Source organism: Danaus plexippus, assembly GCF_018135715.1.
Source record: "Danaus plexippus chromosome 13 unlocalized genomic scaffold, MEX_DaPlex mxdp_15, whole genome shotgun sequence".
NCBI lineage: Eukaryota > Metazoa > Arthropoda > Insecta > Lepidoptera > Nymphalidae > Danaus > Danaus plexippus.
In genome coordinates, this window is record NW_026869849.1 from 5,296,654 (window position 1) to 5,310,606 (window position 13,953).

At 30.4% G+C, this 13,953-nt stretch overlaps 1 protein-coding gene across 1 annotated transcript in view; it reads left to right on the forward strand.

Annotated features, from left to right (window-relative positions):
- The first annotated feature begins 51 nt into the window (after positions 1-51).
- Positions 52-13,953, forward strand: part of LOC116770225 (G-protein coupled receptor Mth2-like) — a 36,546-nt gene continuing 22,644 nt past the window's right edge. The window contains exon 1 of the mRNA XM_032661610.2: positions 52-651. Coding sequence (XP_032517501.1) covers positions 52-651 — 600 coding nt within the window. The remainder of the gene's footprint in view (positions 652-13,953) is intronic.

Consider the following 13,953-nt stretch of genomic DNA (forward strand, 5'->3'; position numbering starts at 1 on the left):
TTTATAAAATCATGTCGCGATAAGTATGCGTTATCTCACCGCTGATGTTGAATGCGACCGCTCGTAGCTCTTAGAATGTTATCGGGAAAGCGCGGGAAAAGCGACTATCAGCCGTTCAGGCGGTACTCAGCGCCGGCTGGCTCAGTAGGCCCTCGCCTTCCGATCAGGATGGACGTACGTGCGCTCCGTATAACTCTCGCTGTGATCGCGATCTCAATCGCGCGCGCCCACATACAGCCGTCCTCACACGACAATATACTGAGGATACAATTGTGGGACGGCGAAGGTATGAGCAAGGAAGTCAGGTCCACCACCCAAACACCGATCAAACATCACAAACTTAAAGTTAATTTGGACACTTTATTAGACGCGATGATGAGCGATGAGGATCCAAGTGCTGAAAGATTTGCAAGGCATAGAGTTAGGCACAAACGACGCCGGCCGCGTCAGAGCGGTACGGATCTACCGTGGAGGTTTCATTCAGGCTCAGGTTTGAGGAACGTGGCTGTTTACGACGACGACGTGCCCTGGGACTTGATCGAGGGAAAGAATTCGAATTCAGGGAGTGTGAATGCGAGTGCTGTGAGTGATTCGAGTGTCAACGTGGATGTGAGAGAAGTGTCTCCGCCGATGACACTGAGGCAGGACGAGGTAACATTTCAACTAAATGCAGAATAACGAGGCCATTTTCAGGCTCATCGTCACCTTGACTCGCTTAAAGCTGTTCACGGTCTGAATTCCCGACTGTTTTTCTAAACTCCCCTTTAAATTTTTATCTTCAAAGGGGCGATGCGGTAATAAGTTTTTCATTGTTTATACAATATGTCTCCCCTTACACGATACTCGTTCAATGTGAAGACGTATTTTAATTACCTAATTCTTTTTTGTAATCAAAACACTAGGTGATTATGTTCGTTTGGATGTAATTTCGTGATCTTTATTATAAATTATATTAATATGCGGGAAGTAATCTTTATGATAATAAGTTAAACGTGGTTTGCCATTGTATTATTTATCGGTATCAATAATCTCATAGCCTTGCCTTCTAGATATTGACCTTCAATATTGATAGATTACGTTTCAGATATGCGATGCACTCCTTTACATTATATTAAAAGAATTTTTAAATATAAATAATACTGTTGTATCATTTAAGAATAACTAATAACAGTTAGTCATTACTATACGCTCAAAATGTTAAAACTATTACGAAATATTTATATTGACTACAATTTTAGTACGTTAAAAACTGTTTTTAACGTACATATGCATCTACCGATTGTTTAGAAATACATAAAATTTAGAAACTATCCGGAAATAACAGACAAGTTTATCTAAATGAAGAAAATATTCTTGTTTCTATTCAACATTTCAAGCATTTCTATCAATTCACCACGATCATTTAAACTGAATGAGCAATGTTCCATGTATCGTACTGTGACAGCCAGCAAATATCTGCGCAATTTCTGCAACATACCATGTAGCTTGCCAGACGAGCTGTCTAGATGACCGGCATGCTTGGAGGGATTGTTGTGCTTTCAAGTACCTAACTAAATGTATTGAATATCATAGAACATTGTTTTCTCGAAATACTTGATGACTATAAAAGAAAATTTTTTCTTTGTGCTAAATACATTTACGATAACTTTTATTATAAATACTTGTAATAAGAAATAAATCCTTTACATACACTGTAAATGTCAACTCAGAATCTGTATAGATAATAAGTCAGAGGTCCTTTGTTTAAGATATTCTAAAAACTACCGGCTATAAGGAACGAATTGGCTATAGGAGAATTACAATACCATAAGGAGATTACATTGTAACATTTACTTTGGTTTTAAAACCTGTTCGATATACTTAAGAGAAGAGATTAATTTCTTCATTGAATAAGAAAATATGTTGATTCTACAAAAACAAACACGTTCATAATAAACGGTTTCAAATGATAATCAGTTGTAGTATCTAAATTTATTGTCACGCACTTTCTAATTATAATAAAAAAAAATGTTCAAACCTCATCAGCCTATTGTTCTTTCCCTTGGTTTTGTAATAATTCCATTCTGATCTTATAAATCAAAGGCAATAAAATGAAAGCCATTTTTGGGTGTATTTAATTCCAATAATGCTATTGTCTGCGAGTTCCTAGGGTTTGGTAATTAAGAGTTCAACGGAAGCCCGTTATTGTCGCTACATTGTACTCAGATTTATGAGATTTTGCGTTGGAACGAAAAAATTAACACTTTTTAACAGATAAACAAGACTTTAAATATAATTATTATAGTTCCATAGAATATTGTCTAACTACAATTATCTTGAAGCATTTTTTAAGCTTCTTTTTCTTAAGGACGAAAAAAAAAGGTTACTCGGTTCGTTAAAAAAGTATCTAATCCTCATCATTTTTTATTTCACTGTTTTTTTTTTAATTGAAAAGTAGAAGTATTTTGGACGATCAACTTTGTCTTTATTTTAAAAAAAGAATATTGCTCTTGTTTTGTAATTTATAAATGTTTTTTTTTTATAACAAATCCGAAATAAACAGAAGTTCCGCAAAACTCACGATTATATAATTTAAAATAGTCTTGGTTCTAAGCTTGGAAGTCTTAAAAAAAGTTAAGTGAATAATTCTAAAAAATGCTTTGATGATTTCATTGACACAAGGTTTTTTCATTTAAAATGTATACATTTTATACCGAAATAACTTGTGGAAACTAATTATTCAGAGAAATTAACTGTGTAGGTAAAAATTTTAAATTTTTGTTTAAAACCTTCTGTTATGTTATTTTTTATATACCTTTAAATATAAAAAAAATAGTTTTTTTATATAAACATCTTATATATCAACAAACAATAAACGAACTCAACAATTTTCCAAACCCTAGTCGTCAGTATGAAAATTAAAGTTATTCTGTTCGAATCCTCCTCGTATTTTCATAATTTTAAATAATGTCCTAAATATAAATAAAACCTTCTATGAAATTTAAATCCCCGACTCTTGTGTAGGTAGAGCTCGCATTACAGGAGTTGTTCCTTCTCCCTTGACAAGGAGTTGCAGTTTATAATATTTAACGTAGTTTAATAGCTGACATTCAACATATACTCAGGGAAACATTAAAGCTCCCACCACGTATATATATTTCAAAGTATCTCTCATATCACTAACACTTGACCGGCAATATTTATTTACTCTCAGTCCATATTTCACCCCATAGACCCTTGGCAATTTTTGACATTCGGCCTTTACATAATTTGTTAACCCAGTTGGAACAAGGGTTACGCCTTCCGAATAAATAATGAGATAATTTTGTTTCCTTCAATAGATACCCAGAGCGTGCATATTAATGTTTCCATTTCTTAGTATTTTTGTTGTTCGGTATATATACATATTTTAGATTATTTATATTCAGCAAAAATCCAGTCTAGTAATTTCAATATCCAATCTTAATCAATTTTAAATTTTCTTAATATTATCACCGTCTCAGTTGCCCTTGGCATTCAAAGGGTATCAAGAATTGAGAGAACATCCATTAACTTGTGAAAGTAATTTCAAAGAGGAACTCGATTGATCAGATAAATACAAGCGTACCATATACTGTCACAGGAATGCGATGAAAATATATACGACCGAAAACAAAGGCACCGTCCGCTTTTCATATAGGTTTGATTGAAAAAAAATGAAAGAAAAGAAAAAAAATCTTTTGAGTCACTGGGCACGCAATATGATTGGTATATTGATTGGCATTGGTTATCGATATGGCGTCGAGACGTCTACTATAATAACTGGTCGGGGGTAGCCCTGACCGCGTCCACGCCTGCCGCCCGCAGGCCGATCGAAGCCGATCAACCGGAAATTAGGCACAAATCAATAATTTCCATCACTACGCTGTCCGCACGTAAAACGCTAATAAAGTCTGATTGACTCCATCACCTGTTATGTCAATGTTGTGATCGCTGCATATGGAAAGATCGATTCACCTGCGAATGTAATTGGATAAAAAAAACATTGCATATAAAATTAGCTTGACATTTTATTAATGTTTATTTTGCACCAATTAGAAGCACTTTACATTTCAACATTACATAAATATAAAGGAATACACAAATTTAATTTAAACATTTTTCTTTGTGTGTCATAGCTAAATGTTTATTATGGAATTTATAGGAATTTAAATCACACAACACACAGCCAGCCTTCAGGACATAAAAATTAAAACGCAGTCAAATATAAGACTTTACTTTTTATAATTTGTAAAAAAAAAAATTACAAAATTGTCCAAATGCAACTGTAATTCTTTCATAAAAATCATATTTTAATTGAAAAAATTGTGTATAATTCGTAGCAGTTCAAACTAAACGGTGACTTTCATAGGTTTATCGGTTATTCCTTCCCCTCTCCAAGATATAATGAATATTCAAGCTCAGTAAGCTTGTAAACTGCTACAATGGAACTGCTTTCAAAGTTAGCTCACTCCGAATATTCTTTGACTTTGAGAATTGCATTTTTAAGTCGCTTAGGAAACACCATTTCAGCGTTCCTAATATACCGAAATGTTGATAGATTCAGATTTTTATACGCTTATAGATTCAAAAATAACTTTATTAGTGAATTTATTAACTTTGATATGAAAATGTTTGTAGGAATTCGAATGGAAACAAATTCATATATACTTAGAATAAGTGAATTTATTAATGATTTTTTTTAAGTAATTAAAGAAAACGAGTCCATTAAATTTAGGCTTATGATATCTTAAAACCACTCACAGGTGCCCAAGTAATTAAACACATTTATTACAAAAATATGGTTAAGACGTACTTATATACATTATTAGCTAAAATCCAGTTGTTGTAGTAAAAAGTCACTTGACATATATTCCATTTTGTTTTATATTTAATGAGCACCTCTTATGGTAGGTTAAGATTTTATGATCAATCCAATCGTAAAGTTGACCGAGATATATCGTAACGATAATGATATATTTGTTTCATGTTTATCATTACGTGAATTTCTGATTTTTATTCAATTAAAAATTTAAACGTCGATGTTTCGAAATTAATAAGGGTGTTGTTAAACTAAAATTTTTACGATTTGACACACGCGATACGTAAATAATTTGAAATAATAAATTCCCATAAAGGCGACAAATATAATGATAAGTTTAAATTTTTGACATATTAAAGTAATAATTTTGTTTAACAAATGCACAGCTGAGACGGCTGTTAGCACGCGAAGTCCAGCCTTAATTAATATTATGCTTTGTTCTAATTTAATAATCGTATTGTATTTCGTGCTTTGACCAACATCGTATTTCGCCTTTATCTTTATCGGCTAAATTACATACATCTATTTCAAAGTTCAAAAATTACGATATTTTTGCGTGACGTGAGCTATGGCAATGAATAGTAAGTTTTTTTTGTTACATTTTATCTTATGTAATCTTAAACGATGATATTGTGAGTGTTTTATACCCCTTAGTTATAATTAAGGTGGTTATCTTTACTACCTATATTGTGAGATAGATCTAACGATGTTTATCTTGCGGCGAGTTAGATTTTTTATATTCTTTGTTTAAACAAAACATTATTGCACACTAAAAGCTTAAAGTTAAGTACATGTTGTATATTCTTGTTTCAAAGATACAACAACTTATCGTCAGTCTTAAATGCGTGTTCGTAATGACGATTTATATATATTTTTTTTATATTGAGTTTAAAAGTTTTATAAGAAACAAATATTTCTTTGTTTTCAATAAAGCTAAATATTAAAAATGTTATTGTAATCATTAAAAAAAAATATGTTAAAGCGTTCATGTTTTGTACATTAACTCGGGTCATAATAGACCTTTTTTTTATTTATTAAAAGGTAGGTAGTTGCTTTTGACGGATATTTTTTTATTATGGATGAAGAATGAGGGCCACATGTTCATTGAATTGAATGTTATATTACGGTTAAATAATGTTTATTACCTTTATAACTATTTATCATAATTCAACGTATGATCACCTTTTCATGGGCTTTCATACAATTCTATAAAGACTTGAAAAATTATTCCATCCATAAATATAGCCAGATAATATTTATGAAAAATATTACCTGACCGGTCGAACTTTACGACCGTGTAAGGACTCGTTAGCATATTTGATATCGATTAAAATCGATTCGCTTGAAACATGCTTTATCGATAAGTAAAAAATATGCGATGATCGCTGATAACAATTATTCCTTGAACCGATCCGTGATTCTTCGAGGCACATAGATAATATCTCAATTCTTATTGTTTATATATTTAACAAATACTCATACTCATTATATAGCCACATTTAATATTATTCACTTCATACAATTAGATATTTAATTTTAATGAAGATAAACATTCAAAGTCAGTTACGAAATAAACAAAAAGAATCAACAAAGTAAGAAAGCCTACGTCCGAAGGCTATTAACTTTTTTCATATTAACGGTCTTTAGAAGGTAGGAAAAAGTTATGGTTATGATTCCCCCATTATGTCTATAGTATATTCGCCTTTATTGTATTGTAACAATACATTGATGGAAAGTAATCACGAACGAGTATCCCACTTATAAAAATGTTTTCAATACAGTACATTGTCATATTATTGTGATATAAATTAATTCTTTTTATATTTATTATGTTATCCTTTATTGGTTACGTTTCCGATGTTTTCCGAATGAGAAATTTATTTGTGTTACATTATAATATTATAAATATTTTTTTTTTTTGGGAGACGTCATCCGGATGATATAGAATGATTTTTTAGAATAAATTATTTAATGAAACTGTATTTATGATTTTTTTATTTCTAACTATTTGTAAAACAAAACATGTTCAAAGAAAAATTGGTGGTTGAGAAGGTTGGGGAGTTAATGATAAATTATAAGATAATTTAATATTTTCTTTTTAAGGCCATTCCAAGAACACTACCTACACACTGAGATTCCTCATTGCATGCTCTTCGGAGATTTCATGTTTTAAAATTTTTATAGAATAACGTATTTTAAATGTTTTAGATGTTCGATTACAGGTAAATAATTTTATTGCTCTACTTATTCTAATTGATTTCATTCGCTCCCACTAAAACATCTTGCACATACGAATAAGATTGCATTTGTGCGTGTAATGAAGCCTGTCTGTTTATACCGAGCGGTGTTATAAAACTTGTTTTATGTACGTTTTGCAATAAGCGATAATACTTTTAATATGTCTTATAGTCTAGCTACATGTTAATGTGATCTGAAAATAGACGTCGTTACTTATAAAGATACTCATCTCTATAAGCTGTCTTTTGAGCTAGTTTTTTTTTTAAATATACGCAAATGGCAGTCGATGCTTAAAACAGTATCGACTGCCCAGTACCACTTTAAGTTCAGAAACCTTATAAAAGTAGTTTTTTTTTTATTTGCGATAATTCTATTATTTTCGTAAGAAATCTCTCTGTAATGATTTTTTCCCTATATTATAACTAACTACATACAATGTTTTTGACATTATGCGATGTTTCTTATTTAAGTGGACTCATAACCATATATACTCTGTAATCTGTTGTGGGGTACACACATACATTTTTAATGAGTAATGACGCTGTTAAGTTTGTGTGTTTAGTTATTATATTTTTATGGCTTTAATTAAATTAATGTTATATTATTACTACAAGAATTGAATAATCTTTAAAACTGTTCCAAATTTATAACTTATAACAGATACTTCAAAGCCGTTTTTTCAGTGTATTGATTTTACAAATTCAAATCATTGTCTCATTTGTTAAGGTCCGACTATAAATTGGTTTCATTATTTCAATGTTTCAAATTATTTTAATATCGTCCATTAAATCACATAAATTCCAAGTTCCTTGTATATTAAGTTTGTAATATAATACCTATAATTCAAATTTCATACATAATACATTGTATCGATATCCAACAAATAGTTTCATTACATTTGTACGTCGCATTCATCTTGTTATGAAAGCGAGTCGGGAGGTTAGTTACAATCAGTTGGATTGTGTGGCAGACAATAAATAATGGTAGACGGCGTTGAGATGCGACTAATTAAGTTCTTGTAGCTTCGAACAATACGTAGGCGTAGGAGCGATTATCTCACCATCTTAATCGTCCAATTCAATTCGACCTTTATATTATTATATTTAACGACCAATTTCCCACTCACTGATTCCGATATGCAAATGATTGTAGTTGCCTAAGTATTTTTTTTTTTGATAATTGATAATGCCAATTAAAGTCTGATATGAAATAAATGCTAATGTTGCATGTCACAGATAATATACGAGTAATGATATCTTTATGAAAGCTATCCGATGCTCATTTACATTATAATCGAAATGTATTAAAGTTTTGAGATGAATTTTTTTAAAGTAGAATTTATCTGATTATTCAGATTTGACACTGACTATTAAAACTTCCTCTGTCTCTAGTATAAGTAAAGCTTTCTTTTTTAAATTCTTATGTTGAAGTAAGTACATGTTTATACTGACGATATAATCAGGGGCATAAAAAGTTTTATAAGCGGATCCCTGTCATAAAACCATTATTATAAGGAAATAGTCTCATTCCCAGACGAGAATTTACCGCTTAATTTGATAAAATTAAAAATGTAAACGTATTTTACAACTGGCCGTAAAAATGTAAAACCAAAATGCGCGCTGTCATAAATATGTATACATTTATAATCTGTATTTACGTAGCTCGGACCTCCTACAATTCAGTACTGTAACGATCTTTAATCACAGTCATTGCCTCGACATAACAAGGTAGGTACGGTCGAGCACAAAGTGAGAGATAGGACCCACTTGGCTATTCCGTGAGACCAAACAATGTGCTCACCAAACAATTTGTCACACGATTGTACATACGTTATACCACATTTCGAAATTGCACCTGTATCTGTTTGGCTTTTATTTTTATATATATAAAGGCTAAAATCGTTTGATATTTCGATCAAGTGCAGCCTACTATCTCTGTCACAGCTTACGGCTATAAAATGAATACGATTAATAGTATGTTCACAACTCTTTGAATGTAAATATGGAGGTTGTATCGTATTTTAGTTTATGTAAATTATGCTATATTTTATTGAATAAAATGAATTTATACAGCGCCGCTGTGATTTATCTTAGTTGTACTTTGCATAGTCCAAGTTTGTATAGACGTATTGTTTTATTATTTGTATGTTATTGGTAAAGGAATCGAGATAAATAATCATAAAGCAATTAAAAAGTATCAAAGGACACCAGAATTCATAAAGGATATATTTTACTCTAATAAACTAATCTAAAGGTCAATTTTTTATTTTTGAAAATGGAATTCTAAGTCAATATGGCCGGGTTTACTAAAAGAGTATGAATGTACATCGCGTCAACGCGTCTGCCGCCACTGAACTAACAATTTATGCATGGGCCTAATGGCGTACTCGATCAGCTGTTTGCGGAGCTTTCTATGAAATTTTATTCACTAATGTAGGCCTGTCTGTCTTTCCTCAATTTCACATTGTCAATACACTTTTGTGCGGCAATTTGAGAAGGGTATGTTGTCAGCTTGTATTAAAATTTAAACCTCCAAAGGAGAAATTTACTGTACTCAGTATAAAGTGCTTAAACGCTATTTTTATTAAAAAAATATATATTGGAAACATGAGGCGAGTGTGGATTTGTTATTAAAAAATAATATTTTGGAATCGGAATAACTTATTTCGAATTTTAAAATGAATATCGTTTAAATTTTATAAAGGATACTTTTTATCTAAAACTTTTTATAAGATACATATAAATAGATTTAGAAAAGAGAAATATTTTTAAAAGGACAGTGTGAGTCAAAGCGATTGTCAGAGACAGTCGGGAACGCGGAATGCTATAAGTAGAATCCTTTGCGCCTTTATCGGTTCTTACAAAACGCTAGTGCGTGCCTGCTCACGACTCAGCATAATACAAATGGCAAGCTTAGGGGAAATACTCCAGTTTATAGCTTTTAATAAAACGAAATTGTGTTTGACCCCACTTAGATTTATTTATTATTTCTTTCTCTTTGAATCTTAATTTAATAAAATTATATAGAAACCGGCATCGTTATGATCTGTTGACATTTGCTCTTTATTTTAATAATTAATATTCACCCTGCATAAATATATATTATGTGCTTACGTAGTTGATATAATTGTCGTGTATTTTATATGCAAGCTTCTTATTTAAGTTAAACAATGTAATCTTTGGATCTCTTAAAAACCGTCAAGAATGCAATAAACAATGACCCAACACAATCTCACCTTATAAGGATGTGCAGGTAAATATTAAAAAAAACCGATAAAATATGTGAATACTATCGATACATTTACGGAGCGTGATGGCCTTCATTATTGTTGTAAAAGTTTCTTAAAACATCGTACATGGAAAGTTACCTGTTATTAAGGTTATATGTTTGATAAAACTTGTTACATTTGAATTAATAATTACTAAAAATGTAATATTTTTTAGTAAAGTAACGTGGATATAACAAAGTTGAATTAATATAAATGTTAATATTATTCTAATACATATACTTAAATTTATTGGCTTATCGAATCTTTTCAATAAATCATTCTATTTTTGATCTGTGGTTTTCATTACAAATTAAAGATTTTGATTTATAGCGTGACATAAACGATTTATGTTTTCCTGTTCTTGTCGTACTTCATCATCAGCCTTTCGTCATCAGGCCTTTAATTCCAATATCAATTTATATTATATATTTTTTTCAATTCGTAACGAAATATCCATACAACATGTGTTAGATAATTGAAATATTTTTAATCTGTTGATAATATTTTTGAAGTTATTGTTCTCAATTCGAAAATATCATAAATGGCTAGTTATTACAATTCTTAAACGTATGTCAATGTACGTTAGCATTGATAACTAAAATGAATTAAATATTAAAATGCTTAATCATAGTTATATGGACGTCTGACAGTGACACCTGTCATTTTCTGTTTAATATGATATGAAGCAATTGTTTCATTCTATACTCGAGTCCCGTCTGTGTCTGATTTAATAAAATGTTATATATAAAATTTTAATTATAATTTAATCATAAAAGAATTAATATTAATAAAACAAGTATTATTTTTATATAAATTTTCTTTATAAACAACAATTAGGATAAAATTAGACAGAAATATTTTTCTAAGAGTTGCATAGGTGAAGGTGAATTTTTGAGTAATATTTGTTTACTTACCTTCAGTATATTTTTAACCGCTGATAATAATATAACATATTACTAAGTTATCTCGTAACATTATCGTTAGGGAGAAAAATTCTTATTTTTCTTTCGGTAACAATCGTAACAATATGCCTTAATTTTCCTTACAAATGACTGTATCGTAATAACCTTTACAATCTCGTGTTCAAGCCAAAATGGCTGACGTTATTTGAGTAATTTATGTTATTAAGTGGAACACCACAATGACTTGGCACTTGACAATATATTATAATGCAAGGTAAAATAGATCTCGTTATTGTTGATGGTCGAAAAGAAATTAATTCACAGCATTATAATCTGTTAGCCGGTGCCAAAATGTAAAAAGCGTAATTTTGTAGTCAGTGGGCTGGCAAGATTCTTACCAAACGAGCATCGGAAGAATTAAGGAAATTAACTTTTTTTAAAAGCTTTGCAAACGACGTTCAATTAATCGTCTAAGATATTTGAGACGAGTTTAAATTTGTTTTGCAAAATTAATTTAGTGGATAAATATATATTCAGATTTATGGTAAAAATAATAAGTATATATAAAAAATATATGTATAGCCAAACAATAATGGATTCTTTATTAAAAATGTCTGAATACAAAAAAGACAATTAATGATTTTAAATAATAAAAAACATCTTATTGTCGTACTTAAGCTAGCAAAGCAAATTTTTGTCAATATTGAAAACCGCTTTTAGTTTTTCCTATTTACTTAAGTACATTATTTGTTCACTGTCATTTTGTGTTAAAAACGAATATATTGGATTGAGCCGTTAAAAGCATTTTGCTTCGTGATCGGTAAAAGACTAGATTTTAAGATAAGTAGTAGCTTACTAGTAGTTAAGTTACGTAATTTCTTTTAACATTGTTAGTGTCCGTATTTAAAGAATAATCAATTGAAATATTAAATAAATTTGTAAAAGTTGAAGTTCTAAAAGGATTTACTTTATTTATTATTTCGGACACATTAATTAAGTAACAATAATAATTTAAAATTAAAATAATACCTATCTACACGAAAGAATAAAACGTATTGTATATAAGTACTAATTACTATTCTAGAATATGAAAAACCTCCACCTTTTTGTAGTTAGTAATAAGAACTCCTTGCGTAACCTTCTTTATGAAAACACGCATCATTTTAAGATTGTGTTAACAGTAGTAATTATATTTGAAAACAGAATGAATTACGTCCGCCATTAAATGTGGCGTTCGATTAAATAACAAACGTAACTAATTCAGTTTGTGGCGAGCGCGAATTCAAATTAGGAACTTGGATATTCAAACCAATGTATTTATTTAACGCTCCAATAACTCAGCAGAGATATAGCAATATTATTAATATATTTATCACTGACCATTTTAATTTAAAATATTGATATTAAACAAAGTGGTTAATACTGAGAGCCGCCTTATAAAATTATTTTTATACGGTTACCATAATAAATAAAAAGGTTATGTACCAAGCATACTACCTTTTTGGATGTTTTTAAAATTATTATGTGTTATTTAAAAATAAAGAATCCGTTTAACTTCATTAAATAAAAATGCTCAAAAAATTTATGCATACTTCTCGCCTCATTTAAGCACCGCTTTGAAGGGGAATTTGTTATACAGATTCTTATTTACCATTGTAGATCGGCGGATTCCTAAACGTACTGAATTATAGGGAGCGTTCGATGGCACAATAAGTCAGATATGAACAACCATAAGCCTCATAAATTTTGAGCCAGTGACATTTTGATTTAAATAAATGCTTTCACCGCGGAAATATGACCTGAATTAAAGAATTAGCATTTGTTTGGTATCTTTAAATGACTTAGGAGATAAATGAGGCTGAATGATGTAATCCAATTTCTAGTCATGACCAATTGTATTGTACCTGATCTTTAACAAAAATAGGTAGAGTTTTGTACCGTACAAATATATGTTTATAAAATTGGTTCTTAAATAGAGAACACAAACAAGCTCGCGTTCCTCATGTTAGCGATTTACATAAAATTTCGTTTGCTGGTTATTTTATGCATTTGTTTCTGCATGGTCAAATACTGCCTACAAAAATAAGTCGTGTCAAGTCCAACTTGAACACGAACGCTAGGATTGTACAGCTGAAGCCTGTTAAGGGTTGGGAGGATAATATAAAATGAAATAGGATAGAAATAATTCCAGCACTTTATGTAACAACAGTAAACAACTTTATTGGCTATTTTATAGGCAATTTCACTTAGCTGTTACAGCTGTTGCATAGATTCCTGAAATTACGTCACATCTTATAGTAATAGTCAATTTATATATTGATAGCCACACAGTTACATGGCCTCCATTTAATAAAATTCCAGTGTTGTCATTAAAATATATTTTAATTTCAACAAAATAATTAATAGCCGTTGTTCGTCGTGTGCTTAAAAAGAAACAATTAAAATACATAGTCATCGTAAATGATTACGTAAAAAAAGAACCTTATTTGATTTTTTTTTGCTACACGTTCCTATTTTTATACAAAAGCTGTTTCGACGACCCTTGTCACGAGGCACGTCATACGTTTGTCCGAGTGACCGAGACTTAACGACTAAAGAAACTAAACCTTACTGCATTAGCAGTAGAGTTGAAATTTAATTAAACCTGAGATCAGTGGCCCATGAACAATATTTTATGAGTGATATTTGCGGACGCATAGATAGTTTCATTTGTCATATAAGAGTAA